This window comes from Kogia breviceps, chromosome 8 (genome assembly GCF_026419965.1).
Source record: "Kogia breviceps isolate mKogBre1 chromosome 8, mKogBre1 haplotype 1, whole genome shotgun sequence".
NCBI classification, from domain to species: Eukaryota; Metazoa; Chordata; class Mammalia; order Artiodactyla; family Physeteridae; genus Kogia; species Kogia breviceps.
In genome coordinates, this window is record NC_081317.1 from 27,428,715 (window position 1) to 27,447,110 (window position 18,396).

General features: G+C 36.7%; 1 protein-coding gene across 3 annotated transcripts in view; it reads right to left on the reverse strand.

The window, feature by feature from the left end:
* The window catches only part of SLC44A1 (solute carrier family 44 member 1), a 199,997-nt gene that overhangs the window by 89,363 nt on the left and 92,238 nt on the right, over nucleotides 1–18,396 (reverse strand). For all 3 annotated transcript variants that reach the window (XM_059072104.2, XM_059072103.2, XM_059072106.2), the window contains exons 5-6: nucleotides 7,717–7,810; nucleotides 615–784 (exon numbers count right to left, since the gene is read on the reverse strand). In XM_059072104.2, coding sequence (XP_058928087.1) covers nucleotides 615–784; nucleotides 7,717–7,810 — 264 coding nt within the window. The remainder of the gene's footprint in view (nucleotides 1–614; nucleotides 785–7,716; nucleotides 7,811–18,396) is intronic.

Consider the following 18,396-nt stretch of genomic DNA (forward strand, 5'->3'; position numbering starts at 1 on the left):
TAAAAAAGTCTATAAATTCTGATATGGCTACATATAGTTCTAGGATAATATAGGGAATTTACATCTTGAAAATAACATTTATTTGCTTTTATTTGTTTTATTATCTATTTATTGACCAAAAAACTAAATGGCTAACAAGTGGAGATTTCCTACTTTTTCAAGCAATACAGATATTAATTGTAGCAATGAAAAAAATTATATAATCCAAACATAATATATCAGAAATCTATGCTCTTTGATGGAAATATAAAAGAGAATATGTAGCCTCTTTTTATAAGCAAGTAAGCCTTTTGGAATCAAAACTAAAAACAAAGGGATGCTGATAATAGAAACCTCCTATTATCATATTAAAGGTTATTATAGACTTTTAATCAAAGTTTGGGAATACACCAGTTTTCTCCAATGAGAGAAAAAGAAGGGAAATGAGTTTCAGATATATTATATTCTTTTTAAAATATGTATCTATTTATAACTATATATATTCTGAAACAAATATGTTGGCTATGGGAAGTTGAACAATTTACAAGTATCCCCAGCAGTATTCATATTTTGGTTAAAAGAACAGTCTTCTACTGCAGTACTATGCAATAGCTAATAATGAGAAAAACAATTACCTAGTGATAACAAGCAAAGTCCCAATATAATTTCTTTGCTGGTCATTACTCCACTAATCAGCCTGTGTAAGACACTATTGTCACTGACAAAGGTGATCAGGGCCTCTGCAAACTTGGCATAGCAGGAAATGTTCACAGGAGCACAGCGATGGAAGAATGGAATAGGTGCACTGGTGACACAAGAAAAAAAAAATCAGAAAAAAAATTACTCCTACTTAATATAAATGCCACATCAAACACACAAATGAAAGGTGAATATGACTGCAATACAGTCCACCCTCCACACATCATATGGGAGCTAAGAGCTGTGAGCTTAATGCTATGAAGATGACTGTCATGGGGCATGATGTACATCTTACCACAAGCCTTATCAAAGAGGGTGGAGTGCATATTCCAACAGAAGACATTACCCTCCCCTTCTGAAAAGAAACACACACACATATGCACACACATACACACATACACAACTACTAAAAGCAAAACCAAACACTTAAACTCCTCAGCCTACACATCTATCAATCAAGGGGCAGATAGCAAAACTTACAAACATATACTTCATTGAAGTGAAAATGAACTTTTGCCATAAGCTATCTAAAAATAAAAACAAACATACTTTTTCTTGAAACATGCCACCATTAATAGAGTATTTCTTCTCTCAGAACAGCATACAAAACCTTAGATTAAGAAAGGTATTTGGGGCACAAGCTTAAAAAAAGTAGTCATACCAAGACATCAACATACAGCATAATATGCAGCTGTTTGAAACAATAACTTTGAATACTAATGTATGGAAGAACTTATGATTTAATAGTACAAGGAAAAATAAACCAAAATTGATATCTAATGTGATGATTACATCTCTGTATAAAAGATATATACATAAGAATGAGAACAGGAAAAAATATAAAGAAATGAAAAATCTCTGATTTGTTAGGGTCATGGGATTCTGGGCCATTTTCTTTTCTTTTTGTATGTTATTATTATTCTGAGATTATTTGTGTCCAAAAAAAGAGGGAATCAATGATATCAGGTTTATACTGACTGCAGCTTTCACTTGTGAAGGAACAATATAGCTATGTATAAACAATATATATAGCTATGTATAAACCGTGACATAAATATAGCTTGTTATAACATGGTTCTATTTTAGCTTCTGAGAACATGTATGCACTAATCAATGAGAGATTTTAAGCAAAGCTCTATGAACATGCCCTCAGTTGTGACTTATTTGGATTCTAAAAGAGCCCATACATGCGCCTATGCACAAACACACATTTACGTGTGCATTGTTAAAATTTAGTCATTACTAACATGAATCCCACATTGTCAGAATTATTTGTAGGACTATCAGTCACAGTCTAACATAACACTTTTGACTGGACTGAAATAAGTGTGTTCTCATTCTTGACTGGCACTGTATTTTGGTCAAATTAGTGAATTAGATTACATGGTTGAATACCAAATAAAATCCCAAGGTTTCTAATCTCAGCATAGCAACTTTGTATAACCCAAAGCAAAACACTACCTTTGTTTCCTTCCTCAAAAAACAATTAGAATATTTCTTTTCAAGTAAGAATATATTGATTTTCCTTAAATGTTGATACATGAGCACCGTTGGGAGTAAGAATAAGCAACATCTTCCGTGACATTAAACTTCATGGAGCAATAAAATAATTTTAAAGATCTAGCCTTACCTTAGTTATGCTCTAAAGTAAAATGTATCCAAAGATGATGATGACATGCATGTTCATTTTTTAAAAATTGCCTCTTGTGATGTGTGGGTATATTTGTATACACCTCCAAAATGGTGTTGGTGAAAGATAATACCAAAGATTTGATATTTTGTCACAAAGTGCAGAAAGCCAGAGCATTCTGAGTAATGCTTGAATTACAGGTATGTGACTCAATATTTTTTGACCAAACGTTGTTTTACTAATGATTTTAAACAATTTTTTGGGTCCTGCTCCCCTGTTTCCTTTTTCCTGTCACATAACTGTAAACTTTATCCTCTGTCCAGAGATGGCTCCACTTAAATCTCCTATATCCTAACAGGATGTTGATGTATTTTTATACTCAGAGAGAAATATACATCATTTCCAAAAGAGAGTGGAACTTGTGATAAAGAAAAGAAAACTGGGGCTTCCCTGGTGGCACAGTGGTTGAGAATCCGCCTGCCGATGCAGGAGACACGGGTTCGTGCCCTGGCCCGGGAAGATCCCACATGCCGCGGAGCAACTAAGCCCGTGAGCCATGGCCGCTGAGCCTGCGCGTCCGGAGCCTGTGCTCCGCAATGGGAGAGGCCACAACAGTGAGAGGCCCGCATACCGCAAAAAAAAAAAAAAAGAAAAGAAAACTGGATGGGGGTTCAAAAGCCCTGGGTGATTCTCCTAACATTACACAGGTCACTTCATCTCTCTTTCTCAGTCCCTCCTTCTGTTAGCTGAAAGGGTAGAAGTAAGTCCTCTAGAAGTCTTTTCACATTAATAATAATAATAATGTCCACCCATAAATCAATGATTCTAAATTAGTAGAAGCAGGATGCCCAGTAGCTTTAGTATTTTTCTGCTTTTCATACTTACAATGAGGATAGCTGATTTGAAAAGGGAAGGATTATAGTCTTAAAATTATAATCCTTCATTTGTATTTAAGAGGAAAAGCTGAGTAATATCAGTTTTGAACTTACGCTTTCAAGTCATTTGTATACTGTATATAAACACTTGGCCAATTAGAAAGAGTACTTGTACAAGTATCTTTCAAAGAACTGGAATAAAATAACAGTCCCTTGCCTTTTAATTCAATCTATGTCAGTTAAACAAACCTGACAGCTCTAAATTTAAAGGTATAAAAATAGCACAAGCTGATTAACTACACTGTTTAGCTGATGGTCAAAATGGTCAAAAGTTGCTCTTAGTGGTAAGGAAAAACAAATAGAAGGCAAACAAAACTGAAGATAATATTTGGACACAACAGCAAAAATGAAATTAAATACTTAACTTTAAAGTAAAAAGTACTAGATTCCCTTGTCATTCTTTTTCTCGACTCTTTCCCAAACAGAAACAACTTGACTGGTCATGAATTATTTTGCTTGAATTATTTTATTTTATTATTTTAAAAAATTTTAGTAATCATGGCATTGAAATGGTTTATCTTATATTTTACCATTTAAATCCCATGTGATATGATGAATTTAAGATGTTACCTGATTTCATATACCTCTCAGAAAATAACCCTTCTGAGAACCTAGTATATGAGATCACTTCTACTTTAGTGTCTAACCTAAATGACACACTCTGTGCTTCTTAATTAAGAGAACAAGCATAAAGTATTCTATTTACAGTCAGTTTTTCTACCTTTTGAAGCCTACAAAATATTGAATCTTTAAGAAGTCAGTGCTGTCCCATTAGGAACTGATGCTGTTTCACTTTATTGAAACATTAGTCAACAAAAACAAAATGAATTTATGAGTCTTTTAAAGATTTTTTTAAAATTAGCCACTCATAGGAAAATTGTATCTTACCTTGGCAAACATATTGCCCATTTGCCTTTAAGTCCAGACTATCACAGTTAATGAGCTCCCTCAAAGTATGATGACAAACAATGCCTAATATCTTGTCCATATGCCTTTGTAAGAGAAGATAGGAGTTTGCACTTCACACAATTATTTTAAAACTTCAGGTTATAAATAAGCAATTACACAAGACTTCTAATTAAACGTTTTATTTAAGAAAGAATAAAAATAAAGGGTTTTGGCAAGATCTCTGTAGCACAGCAAAGGCAGAAAGTAAGGAATCAAGAATCTAATGGCAATGTGCAGTGATTTTCACACATTTCATTTTATTCCTTTTCTCTCCTCCTTCATTCCTATACTCCCTTTTTTCCCTTCAAACTAACTGTGGTATAGACTTTACAAGATCTTAGATTCAAATTCTGATTCCCAACAATTAGTTGTGTGGCCTTGGGCAACCCATGTAACCTCTTATCTTCTATTTCCTCATCTATAAATTAGGGACAATATCCTTATAGGCTTTTGTGAGGGTTAAGTGAGATAGTACACATGAGAAACATAATATGGTACTTGGCATCCAATAGATGATTTATAAATGTTAATTCACCTTGAATCCTTCACTTAAAAAAATGTAGATAGATAATATTTTTTTCTTGGCTATTATTTTCTTATTTCCATATCATGTTAATTCCTCAACACCAAGTATCCTTTCTGGCATCTGGAAGTACCAAAATAAATGTTTGATGAATAAACTGAACTTATGAAATCTGTTTCTAGTATTGCAATTTTTTTCTAGCTATACCCAAACCTTTAAGCACTGTAAGTATAAGGGCTGGCTAGACTCCCTGTTGCTACTATGTTTAGCATGTCACCAGTAGAGTTCTGAATTTGGATACAATATGGCCCTTTCTAGGCATTTGCTTTTAAAATTCAAAAGCTCTTAGGAATAGTAACCATTTGGCAATTATGTGGCACTAATGTTTTATTGCAAATTAGTTTACAACTGCTTTTCTTTAAAAACAGGCACCTTCAGCAGCAGAAGGTTCCTGGGTACCCAGGAAGGTTGGAAGGCTCTAGAAGTTGAGACAAATAACAGTCCCTAAGCCAAATGCCAAGCACAATAACGAATATTTAACACATATTATCTTACTTAATTCTTATAATAATTCCATGGGAGAGGCATTGATATTCCCATTTTACACATGAGAAAACTTGGTTTACTGAGGGCTTAACACACTTGCTTAAGCTGACAAATAGAAAGTGGTAGCACAGAATTCAGCCCCAGGCCTATCTGGACTCAAAGTTCAGTTCTTTCTGTCCCACTGCTGTGCTCTCAGAGGGACAGCAAAGGAGACATAAAAGATGCTGAGGGCCATCTGCCTGCATCACAGGTTTGCCTAGTGCTGGTCTTCTGGTGCATATAGAAAAGTCCATCAAAGCATAGTCCCTACTCTCTTTAAGGACAGAGTTTCTTAAGGACAGAGACTAGATCTTACTCATCTTTGGAGATTTGGTATCTAATCTAATACTGTGTGTGAAACAGGGTAGTGCTCTAAGTTTTTTATTAAAACAAATTTATTCTCGTGTTTTGATCCTTTCACTTTGCCAAATACCAGATGATGATATTTACAAGATCTTGATTTGCCTTCCATCTATCAACTGTTGCTTCTCTTTTACCTTCCAACAATGTGAGTTCAGACAAAAGTGACAGACTGTGAACTACTAAGAAAAGTAAAATGTGAGGATCTTTAAATACAGTATAAATATAGTATATAGCCGGTTTTCACATGGTTTAAGTTCATCATTGCATCTTGGATTACTAAAACATTAGTGGATAACCTTGTTAGAAGCCGAGGCTGTCCATCTCTAAAACCCAAGCCCCTCATGCTATGTTTTGTCTCCTAGTGAATACCCTTAGGATGCTGTATGTGAGATGTCCACGAGTGTGCAGCCAAGACTGGATCACCCAGTATAACCAGGAACAGGCAGTCCTCAACATGGCAGAGTCAGAGGTCAGAGGTGCCGGAGGATTTTCAGTATGAACTGCCCACCCATATTACGCTAGAGCAGAGCAAACCTCATTCTCATACCACGGCTTTCTGGTTATCCTTTTATAATATACTTACGCCTTAAAATAGTGACTCTATACTCAAAGGATGCATTTAAAATAGGCTTTAGCAGTTGAACAGAGAACAGAGCTTTTCTTGTTTTTACATTGATAATTTTCTCTATTCAAAGAACCTCCTTTCTTTACTGTCTCAGCCTCCCTAATATTCTCAATTTTCATGAATGGAGTTTCCCTGCCTACTGGTCTAAGCCCATAATTTGTAGGTCCCTCCTACTTAGTATCTTTTAAAACAGTCCCATTATTTTTATGTCTGTAGGCTTTAAATTTTAATTTCAATAGCAACTTGACAGGACTAAAAGAGCTGGAAATCAATTAAACTGATACATCCTTTGTCGACTTTTCAACAGAAAATTTCAAATTCAAGTTAATAAAGCACAAGTAACACCCAAAGCAAGTTGAAGGAAAGGAGACATAAGATAAGAATTTTAACTAATAGCTTGCTATAACATACTGAGATACAGTAAAAAGTGGTTTTGATTCAATACTCTTGGGAAATACTCATGTCATACATGGTTAGTGATATATGCTAAGGTTCTCAAGATCAGACATGCTCCAAAAACTATATACCTAATTCTGAGGATATATTCCACAATGCTTGAGAATTTATTTCCTTTTTAAAAAAAAATCAATTTATAATTTTAAAATTCGCTTTACTTAAAACTACTGTGAAGGGCTTCCCTGGTGGCGCAGTGGTTGAGAGTCCACCTGCCGATGCAGGGGACACGGGTTCGTGCCCCGGTCCGGGAAGATCCCACATGCCGCGGAGCGGCTGGGCCCATGAGCCATGGCCGCTGAGCCTGAGCGTCCGGAGCCTGTGCCCCGCAATGGGAGAGGCCACAGCAGTGAGAGGCCCGCGTACCACAAAAAAAAAAAAAAAAAAAAAATACTGTGAGATCCTTCCAAACAAAGAACATTACTTGTTTCATCCTTGCACCCATTACATGTAGCAGGTACTTAACAATAAATGTTTGTTGATTAAGACAAACAGCTTACTATAGAGAATGTACCTAAAGGATATATAGCCTGAAATAAACTATGGAGAATAATCACTGGCATATTTTTTAAACTTACAAAGAAAATTTTAAAATAATACCAGTAAGTATGACCAACTTCAAAGAATCTTCGGAGAGTGTGAGACTTGGCTTCCAATTTTGTTGTGGGTTTTATAATGATTCAGCAGCTTTGTATACTTAAAAACTATGGAGTTAAGAGGAAAAAAAAGTGAGCCACCAAAAGAAATTTAAAATATCTGAGAATGAGAAAAGTTGTTTGCCTGTGTGTTTGTGTGTGTTTTAAAATGATGTGAAATCCACAATGTCATTTCTATTACTACTTTTAAAATTTTGTTGTAAAAGTACTGAAACTAGGCAACAGTATCATCAAGTGACTCTTTTTTCAGAAAAACATACAGCTTAAAATCTACCTACAAAAACAGAAGTCACAAGTTAACAAAATACAGTAAAATTTACCTCGCTGGAACAGGTAGTTTGGGGCAAAGAACAGAAGCTTTTGATGATGTAGTATATTCAGAAGGCTTTAGGTTGTAGCTGCATAGCGCTGAGCCTGTTGAAAGAAAAGCTATATGTTAGCTAGTAGAACAGAGTCCGAATAAATTCTTGTACTAATTCACTTTAATTTTACTTTATAGGTTAATATTCACTCCACATATACAACTTTCAAACATTATAGAATTAATAAAAGTCTGATTTGGTCTATAGTATCAATTCTCAATCATTTGAAACAGATTTTTCTCTGGTAACTTATATACAAATTTGAATTAATAATATTAAGGGTAATAACAATAAGTACTAGAGCTACTTTTATTGAGTGCCATACATCAGGCCCTATACAAGATGACATACATATACACATATTTTTTTAAAAATAAAGAGTCAACTTTTCATTGTAACTGACCAAACTGTGTCTAGGAAGGTCTTCAAACAACAGAACCAAAGAAACATGATAAAAATATCCTCTTGAAGAAACCAAGAGTTTTTGCCAGCCCCAGTGCTTCTGAGGGTTAGACTGAAAGCAGCCCCTTCCTGAGGCTGGTTCTCTTCTCCACACCAAGAGGAGGGCTGGGATAGATAGAGGAGGACCTGGCCTTTCCTCCTATTATGCAGTGGGGTGAGCCTCTCCTCTCATCATATATATAAATTATATCATTTACTATAACTCCATTAGGCAGGCCTTTTTTTTTTTTTTTTTTTTTTTTTTGCGGTATGCGGGCCTCTCACTGTTGTGGCCTCTCCCGTTGCGGAGCACAGGCTCCGGACGCGCAGGCCTAGCGGCCATGGCTCACGGGCTCAGTCGCTCCGCGGCATGTGGGATCCTCCCGGACCAGGGCACGAACCCGTGTCTCCTGCATCGGCAGGCGGATTCTCAACCACTGCGCCACCAGGGAAGCCCTAGGCAGGCCTTTTTAAGCCCACTTGATGGAGGAGAAAATAGAGGCTAAGAGACAAGGTAAATAACTTGTTCAGGGTGACACAGCTGCTAAGCCAGTAATGCTGGGGTTAAACCCTAGATCTCTTTGACTACAAAACCCATCTTCAACTACATATGCCATCTCTCCTTCTGATGCTAACCATTACTAAATATTTAAAATCATTGCATATAGCACATATGCATTCAGATAATATATTACTTTTTCCTTATTTAAAAGGCAGGAAACAGTAACTGTAAATAAACTGAATTAATTGATAAAATAAATAAATTGATCAAAGGATTCCCTGTTTTCAGATAGTTTAAAACAGCTTAAATTCAGTCCTAGGTCAGTTATTCTCTGACTATATGGCTAATATATATCTAAATAATACATAAAATTCAAATGGATACAGTACACCCTATCTTTGATAAGTCTTATTTAACTGACCTGCTAATTTTATAACATAGCAACTAGAATACTGTAAGATTCATTGTACAACAGATATTGTTAACTAAGGAGATCTAGGCTTTAGTTCTAATTTTGCTGAGACCTACTACATTATATCACGTAAACTGTTTGTATTTCATTAATTGAAGTACTTACAAGGTTACTAATTTGGTCAAATACTTCATTATTAAATACAAATAGAATAGCTTTGCATTTATATTATAGCAATAATGAGATTTTGCACTGTATCACCATGGAAAATGTTTAAATTATAATGTGAAGGTAGTTAACATTGGATTAATTATGGAAACATCATGTGAGGATGTGAGAAAGAACTAGAAGGGAATATAGAAAAAAAGATTTGTTGGGACAACAAAATTGGGAGATTTGTTTCATTTATATCTGGTCCTTTCAATCAAAAGCACTTTTAGAAAGCCACAAACCTGCATTTAATTCAGTAATGCTGCCCCTAAACCAGCAACCAACTTGCTAAGTGTTTGAATACGTGGGTCTTAAGAGCACATTTACATAAATACATGTAGCATCTACTTTATATAAAAATAATTCAAGTAATTTGACAGTGTAAAATTTTTTTTTTTTTTTTTTTTTTTTGCGGTACGCGGGCCTCTCACTGTTGTGGCCTCTCCCGTTGCGAAGCACAGGCTCCGGAAGCGCAGGCTCTGTGGCCATGGCTCACGGGTCGAGCCGGTCCACAGCATGTGGGATCTTCCCGGAGCGGGGCACGAACCCGTGTCCCTTTCATCGGCAGGTGGACTCTCAACCACTGCGCCACCAGGGAAGCCCCGTGTGTAAAATATTTTTAAAGAGATACTTGAAAGTTACATGGCACTGTTCTTCAAGTTTCTTCAGCTCTTAAGATAGACTCAATAGAAAACTAAGTTTCTGAAATTGTTTTTGATCATTCTCTTCCATTTTAATGACTTTCTTTTTTTTAAGTTAAACATGAATATTATGCATCTAACTCTTCTAAAATTAGGCTTTTGTGTTTAAAGATAATGCAACTAGATACTATTTATAGCAATTTTAGAGAAAATATGACAGCAATGGCAAGCAAACATCTTAGATTAATTCTAAAATAACTGGGAGTCCTATTATAGAATTGCTCATGAAAAAATAGCAACTGTGCCAATAACTGCATAGCACCCAACGTGAACATCAACTTCCTGATCTGAATTGTCAACTTACTTCTTTCAGAGTCCAAGATGGAATTGATTTGCACAATATAAAAGGCCCTAATTAAAGCATATTGTGTCAGTGCTGTCAAACGCACTGCTCCATCTGAACTCAGTGAACATAACCTCCATCCCCACCCTTTTTTCATTTAAAAAAGGAGGTCAGCAGGTGCAACAGAGTTCAATTTTATAAAGACTTTCTCAGGACAATGTTCAATGAAAGGATAATAGCCTTATCGCTTATGGTATTCTGGGACAGAGGGCAGTACTAAATAGATCCTGTACTAAATAGATTAAAGAAAAAAGATCTTTACAATGTGTTAGTAGTAACAATCAGAAGAAACCTTATATTGCTTCCTGCTCAAAGGGTTCATGGACAGAGAAGCCTCAATGAAGAACATTAAAACAACCCAGAAATGGCCAATGTTTTACAATTGTTTTTCTTTTCATGATTATTAGGTAATGCATTTTTTTTTGTTGTTGTTGTTTTTTTTTTTTGTTTTTTGTTTTTTTGCGGTACGCGGGCCTCTCACTGTTGTGGCCTTTCCCGTTGCGGAGCACAGGCTCCGGACGCGCAGGCTCAGTGGCCATGGCTCACGGGCCCAGCCACTCCGCGGCATGTGGGATCTTCCCGGACCGGGGCACGAACCCGTGTCCCCTGCATCGGCAGGCGGATTCTCAACCACTGCGCCACCAGGGAAGCCCGGTAATGCATTTTTAGTGAACTCTTTTAAGGTTGTATCTATTTTATTTATTTTTAATAGTAGAAGTATAAACATACGATGTTTGGTTATAAACAGCAAGACAACGTTTTTCTTCTAATGCAAAAAGCAGGGAAAAACCATGCTAGAGTAATGAAAAGTCTAAAACAAAAAACAAAAGCTTATCTAGGGCTTCCCTGGTGGCGCAGTGGTTGAGAGTCTGCCTGCCGATGCAGGGGACGCGGGTTCGTGCCCTGGTCCGGGAAGATCCCACATGCCGCGGAGCAGCTAGGCCCGTGAGCCATGGCCGCTGAGCCTGCGCATCCAGAGCCTGTGCTCCGCAACAGGAGAGGCCACAACAGTGAGAGGCCCGCGTACCGCAAAAAAAAAAAAAAAAAGCTTATCTAAACCACACCAGAGGCAATCCACGCAATTCAGCCAGTGTTATTCAAAGGCCATTAGAATGAGTGATCTTAGGAACCTAACTTGGGTATATAAACATTTATCTTGGTAAACGGTTGCTATAGTCCCCAGAATGTTTAACTACTACAATATATCAAATGCCTTTTAATAGTCAATTATTTATTCTTTAGCTCAATATCACTTATAACAACACCCCTAAGAGGTATGTTTCCATCGCCATGCTCCAAACATTCAGATGAAAAAAATAAGTCATACTTCCAAGGCCTTTTAAGCAATCACTGGCAAACTAAGAAACAGAATTCTTTACTCGTAGGCTACAATGCTTCTTCTGTGTCTTTTCTAATAATCATAATCAGACACGTATTCAATAAGCTCCTGGGCAAAAAACATATGGTCCACAGATACTGCAAAGATAACATGTTTGAAAACGTTTTTTTCCATCACCCACTCTCTAAATCTGCTGTCTCCTCCTGTGTTAATTCTACCTTGGTTAATGGCTCCATCACCCATAAAATCCCCAAGATGAAGTGCGGAAGTCATCCTATATCTTCTTAAACTACATCTTCCATCTACGTCTTCCCAAACTATTCAAGACATTCAAGATACCAAGTCCCAACAATCAGATCTTTCTGTGTTACTTCAGACCATCATGATCTCTTATTGGGTCAGTTAAACTATTCTCTCAGAGGGTTTCTTAACTCCATCCTGTGTAAAACCTTCAGAATGATTTCTGTAAACTGGGCATTAGTTGTATTACATCCCTGCCCTCAGGAAAATTCCAAACTCCTTGGCTTCAAGGCCCTCCTAAGGCAGGTCTCTTCCTAAAACTCCAGCCTCATTTAAGCATAATAAACTACTTATAATTCTTGCTGTTTCACAAACTTCCAGGCTTTTCCACATGCTGTTCCCTCTGCTTGGGCTGTCCTTTCCTAACTAGCATCTGAATGAGTGTTCCAAGTTTGAGCAGAATTTCTACAAACTACTCAAGCTTTACCTCCTCTGTCAAGTCTTCTCTGATGCACCCAAACAAATCTATTTACTTCTTAGCTCTATTATAAAACTTAGCATATTATTTTATAATGTTTTAGTTTATATATCATCTCTATCTTTAGAATGTGAGGTCTTTGAGAACTGGGACCTTATGCCTTCAAAATATCTGGAACTCCTATCTCCTGGCATACAGACAGCACTCAAAAGCCATCTGCTAAATAAAACAGACAGAAATAACTACTTTTAATCTCTTATATTTTGGTGTTACATGTTATATATAATGATATATGCTTTTCAACATTGACTACAAAGTACACGATCTGAAAGAGGATTTCTAAACCATGGTATTAATACAATTCTTGGGCAATTCTTGGTTGTGTGGGGCTGTCATGTGCATTTGCAGGATGTTTAGCAGCATCCCTGGTCTCTATCCACTTGATGCCAGCAGCCTCCCTGTAACCTCTCACCCAGCTGTGACAACCAAAAATGTCTCCTGGGCTTCCCTGGTGGTGCAGTGGTTGAGAGTCCACCTGCCGATGCAGGGGACACGGGTTCAAGCCCTGGTCCGGGAAGATCCCACATGCCGCAGAGCAACTAAGCCCATGTGCCACAACTACTGAAGCCCGTGTGCTTAGAACCCGTGCTCCACAATGGGAGAAGCCACTGCAATGAGAAGCCCATGCACTGCAACAAAGAGCAGCCCCACCTTGCCTCAACTAGAGAAAGCCTGCACGCAGCAACAAAGACCCAATGCAGCCAACAATCAATCAATCAATAAAATTAAAAAGAAAATCTTTTGATGCAGAACAGTTTTCATTAAGAAAAACAAATTACATTGCTATGAGAAGTTTAATGAATTTAACCCCTTTCTCTCTAATTAGGAAAGCATTATATATTTATATGCCAGAAGAAAACAAGACAATTTTCCAATTCTAGTAACCAGTGAAAAGGATGGACATATTTGCAATTCCCAAGAAGCACCACTAACCAGCTGGAGATATGACATCACCTGTCAATCACTATTGGCACATAGTAGGCACACAAGAAATATTTGCTGAGTGAATTAACGTTGGTCATCTATGTACAAGACTTCTACTAGGTATTGTGGAGGACAAAGAGAAGTTCGACTGCCTACTCTAATGCAAGCTTCTTAAACATGGGGAAGACTGTACCTTGCTTTTGTCTCTCTGGCACATAATTAGTTATTTGTTGAATAAAGGAATTAGTTAAAATTGCATTACTAAATTTAAGGATTTTTTCCTCCCCTTTTCAACAATCAAGTTTCCCTTGCTGGTCTCTGACTTGGAGGCAATTAAATCAGTTGCTATGGTTGTATATTTCATTCATTTATAAATTATATCAAGACCAATCCTTCGATTCACTGTGGCCAAAAAGAATACATACTGTCTGTGGTTTAAGTTATAGTGTTACTGCCAGGTAAAAAAAGAGGGTAATAATCTGATCATCCATTCATACTAACTCTACACTTACCAACCAGATAACGTTAACCAAAAGGCTTGTTAGTATTCGTAAATCTTATACAAATGGATCACATAATCTTTCATGATTTTCAGCATTGATCACTGAGAAAGCACCAAGCTGCATGTCTCTACTCAAAATGTGAACATGGTCCAATTGGCAGGTCATAAAGCTCTCAGGATTTATACAAAATACAGTACACTGAAGAAGCACTCTTAAATAGAAGTGCTATAAATGGGACACAGACAAAAGGAAAATAAGAATTCTGTCATCTTACTACTGTGTTAGGGAAAACAAAATAAATATTGATACAACAGTTTGGTAAGAGTAATACAAAAGAAAATAAGGAATTCCATGTAAAATATTAGCACCAACTGAGAACATGCAGCCAGCCCCCAACCTACAGGTTATTCTCATTTCTAAACTTTTGTTTAGAATTTAGACTGCATGTGGAAAGAATAAAATGACATGTAAAGCATCTGCCCCAGTGCATGACACGAAGTAGGTACCAATAAATGGTATGTTGAAACAAAACGCAGGGCTTAAGTCTGATTTACCTATTCAGACTCAGATGCCCATGCTGAACAATGGAGACAGTGGAATAAAGTGAAGGGTGGACTACAGGCCAGAGGTGGTGGTAGGGCCAGAATTAGGGAAGGGGGAGAGGAAGGGGAAGAACATCTGAGCAGGCATTATCTTCCCTTCCCTTTACCACCTGTCATGGTCTGGCTGGGCTGAGATGAAAGTCTCATGTAAAGCTGGAGTTAGTTTCAGAGGGAGGGTGATTCCTTTCCCCCCTACAACGTATACATTATTGAGTTTTCAAAAATAATGATAATAAAGAAGGAAAGAAACTTCTTCATCAGAAACCGGAGGGAAGAAACATTGCTGGGTTCATGCTCTGCTGAAAATAAGAACTCAGATGGGAGCTCTCACCAGATGGTTTTAGTTTCCTCTGTAGGGCATAAGGTTAGGAAAGAGGAAGAACAAGAGAGCTTAAGAGAATAAAAGGCTTGAATAATCCTTGGAGAGTATGTATAAGAGAGATAAATGAATGAATAAGATGAATTATTTGGAGATGAATGAAAAGAACTGATTTCACAGCAATTCTAGTTAGACTGAAGCTAAACAACTTGCCTGCTGGTGGCAACTCACATGGATACAGAATTGAGCAAAGGTTAGTATGTTAAGAGAATGAGAAATTATTAAGTGGCAATAGAGATGAAGAGGGAAATTCAGTCTATTATTCTTTCAAAAAACATGAATAGTTGCTATGTGAGGTCCTATATTAGGGCTTAGATATTCAGAGATGAATAGAGCATGATCCTGCCCCCAGGAAACGCATGCACCACAGCAGCAAGATGATAAACAAAGAACCAAAGAAGTTTAATATTGAGTCCTTATGGTATTTGGCAACTCTAATTTTTTAAAGGCAATTGTTAAATTGTTTTATTCTCTAGCATCATATATTTATGATTTGTGTCTATATAAACTACGAACCAAAATAATAAAATGCACATTTATACACCTACCACTCAATTCATGTACTAAAACTTATACTTTTATATTCATCTGAAATCTTCTGCCTGTCTTTTAAAGCTCCTTGTAAAATAGCAGCATCTTCACATAACTAATCTAATTTCCAGCTATTTCTTCCAAGCTTTCTATTCTAGTCAGACATATTTGACAGAAGCATTCCACGAACTTAAGTGTCCAAGAAAACATCTCCTCTTTCTTGTCCAAAAGAGACACAGAATTGAGGAAATATTATTTGTCTAATAAATGCATTTCTTATATTACTACAGGAACTAAGAGCTTTTCCTTATAAAGATTTTAAATAGTTTGTAAAGGTAATAAAAGTTCACATGAATGGATGGTTAAGTGCTAAAAAGTACCTTCAAACGTTGTCATGGAAACTTAAAACTCTGGAAAGGATTTATATTATCTTTTCATTCTGGCAAGAAAAATGTTATTTTACCTTGCATTTTAAAATAAGGTTTAAAATTATCATTTAAAAAGTTACTACCCCAGGGACTTCCCTGGTGACACAGTGGTTGAGAATCTGCTTGCCAATGCAGGGGACACAGGTTCGAGCCCTGGTCGATGAAGTTCCCACATGCCACGGAGAACTAAGCCCATGCTCCACAACTACTGAGCATGCACGCCACAACTACTGAAGCCTGCACACCTAGAACCCATGCTTCGCAACAAGAGAAGCCACTGCAATGAGAAGCTCTCACACCACCACAACGAAGAGTAGCCCCTGCTCACCGCAAGTAGAGAAAGCCCATGCACAGCAGAGAAGACCCAATGCAGCCAAAAATAAATTAATTAATTAAAGAAAAAAAATTTACTACCCCAAACAGGATCCTTCTCTTTCATGAACTTTTAAATTGTGGTACAATACACATAACAAAAAATTTACTATCTTAACCATTTCTAAGTGTACAGTTCAGTTGCACTAAGTACCTTCACACTGTTGTGCAACAATCACCATAATCCATCTCCAGAACTCTTCATCTTGCAAAATTGAAACTCTTTATATATAAAACAGTAACTTCCCATTAGTCTCTCCCCATAGCCCCTGGAAATGACCATTCCACTTTCCGTCTCTGTGAATTTGACTTCTCTAAGTATCTCATATAAGGGGAATCATACAACATTTGTCCTTCTGTGTCTGGCTTATTTCATTTAACATAATATCTTCAAAGTCCAACCATATTGTAGCATGGGTCAGAATTTCATTCTATTTTAAAAAGTTGTGGTAAAAACACATAACATAAAACGTACCATCTTAAGCATTTTTTAAAGTGTATGGCAGTCTTACCTATATGTATATTGTTGTGCAACTCATCTCCAGAATTTTTTCACCTTGCAACACTGAAACTCTATACCCATTGAACACCATCTTCCCATTTCCCCTTCCCCCCCCAGCCCCTGGCAACCACCATTCTACCTTTAAAGAATCTGACTACTTTAGATACCTCATATAAGTGTAATCATGCAGTGTTTGTCTTTTTGTGACTGGCTTACTTCACCTAGCATAATATCCTCAAGGTTCATCCTGTTATAGTATATGACAGGATTTCCTTATTTTTTAAGACTGACTAATATTCCATTGTGTGTATTGATATATACCACATTTTCTTTATCCATTCATCCATCAATGGACATTTAGGTTGCTTCTACCTCTTGGCAGAATAATGCTGCAATGAACATGAGTGTGAAAATATCTCTTTGAAATCCTGTTGTCATTTCTTCTAAAAGTGGGATTTCTGGGTCATATAGCAATCTATTTTTTTTCCTAAGACTTAATTTTTTTTTGAGCAGTTTTAGGTTCACAGCAAAACTGAGAAAAAGGTACAAGATTTCCTGTATACCTCATACCCCCACATATGCACAGCCTCCACCATTATCAACATTCTCGCCCCAGAGTGGTATGTTTGATACAACTGATAAAACTACAAGGACCAATGATAATCACCCAAAGTCCACAGTTTACATTAGGGGTCATTCTTGGTGCTGTACATTCTATGGGCATGGACAAATGTATAATGACATGTATCCATTATTATAGTATCATACAAAGTATTTTCACTGCCCTAGAAATCCTCTTGGTAATTCCATTTTTTAATTTTTGAGGGACCTCATAAGGTTTTCCATAGCAGACACACCATTTTATATTCCAACCAACAGTGCACAAGGATTCCAATTTCTCCATATCCTCACCAACACTTGTTACATTCTATTTTTTAATTTTTATTGTAGCCATCCCAATGGGTGTGAGGTGGTATCTCACTGTGGTTTTAATCTGCATTTCCCTTATGATTAGTGATGTTCAGCATCTTTTCATATCATTATTGGCCATTCATATATCTTTGTTGGAGAAATGTCTACTCAAGTCCTTTGCCCATTTTTAAATTAGGTTGTAGGTGTCTACTTGCTGTTGAGTTGTAGAGTTCTTTATATATTCTGGATATTAACCCCTTACCAGATACAAAGATTTGCAAACATTTTCTCCCATTCCATGGGTTGCCTTTCACTCTGTTGATTGTGTTTGACTCACAGAAGTTTAAAATTTTGATGAGTTCAATTTATCTACATTTTCTTTTGTTGCCTGTGCTTTTGGTTCACATCCAAGAAATTATTGCCAAATCCAATATCAGGAAACTTTCCCTTATATTTCCTTTTTGAAGCTTTGCAGTTTTCTCATGCATTAGGGTTCTTTCATGGACGTTTAACAATTCTCTTCCAGATTTGGAAAGTTCCCACTTAAACCTAAATTATCTTTTAAAGATATACCTCTCTGAAATTAATGACTGAGACCTATATATTTGAGGTCAAAGAACTGTGTATTTTCTAACAGAAATATAGCTGTAACAACAAATGGACACAGATAACAATAAAAATTATCTGCTCCTTCCAAATCAATTTGTACCTCCAGTTTTAAGTCACCAATCCAAAAAACAATATAGATTCTTTTGAGAA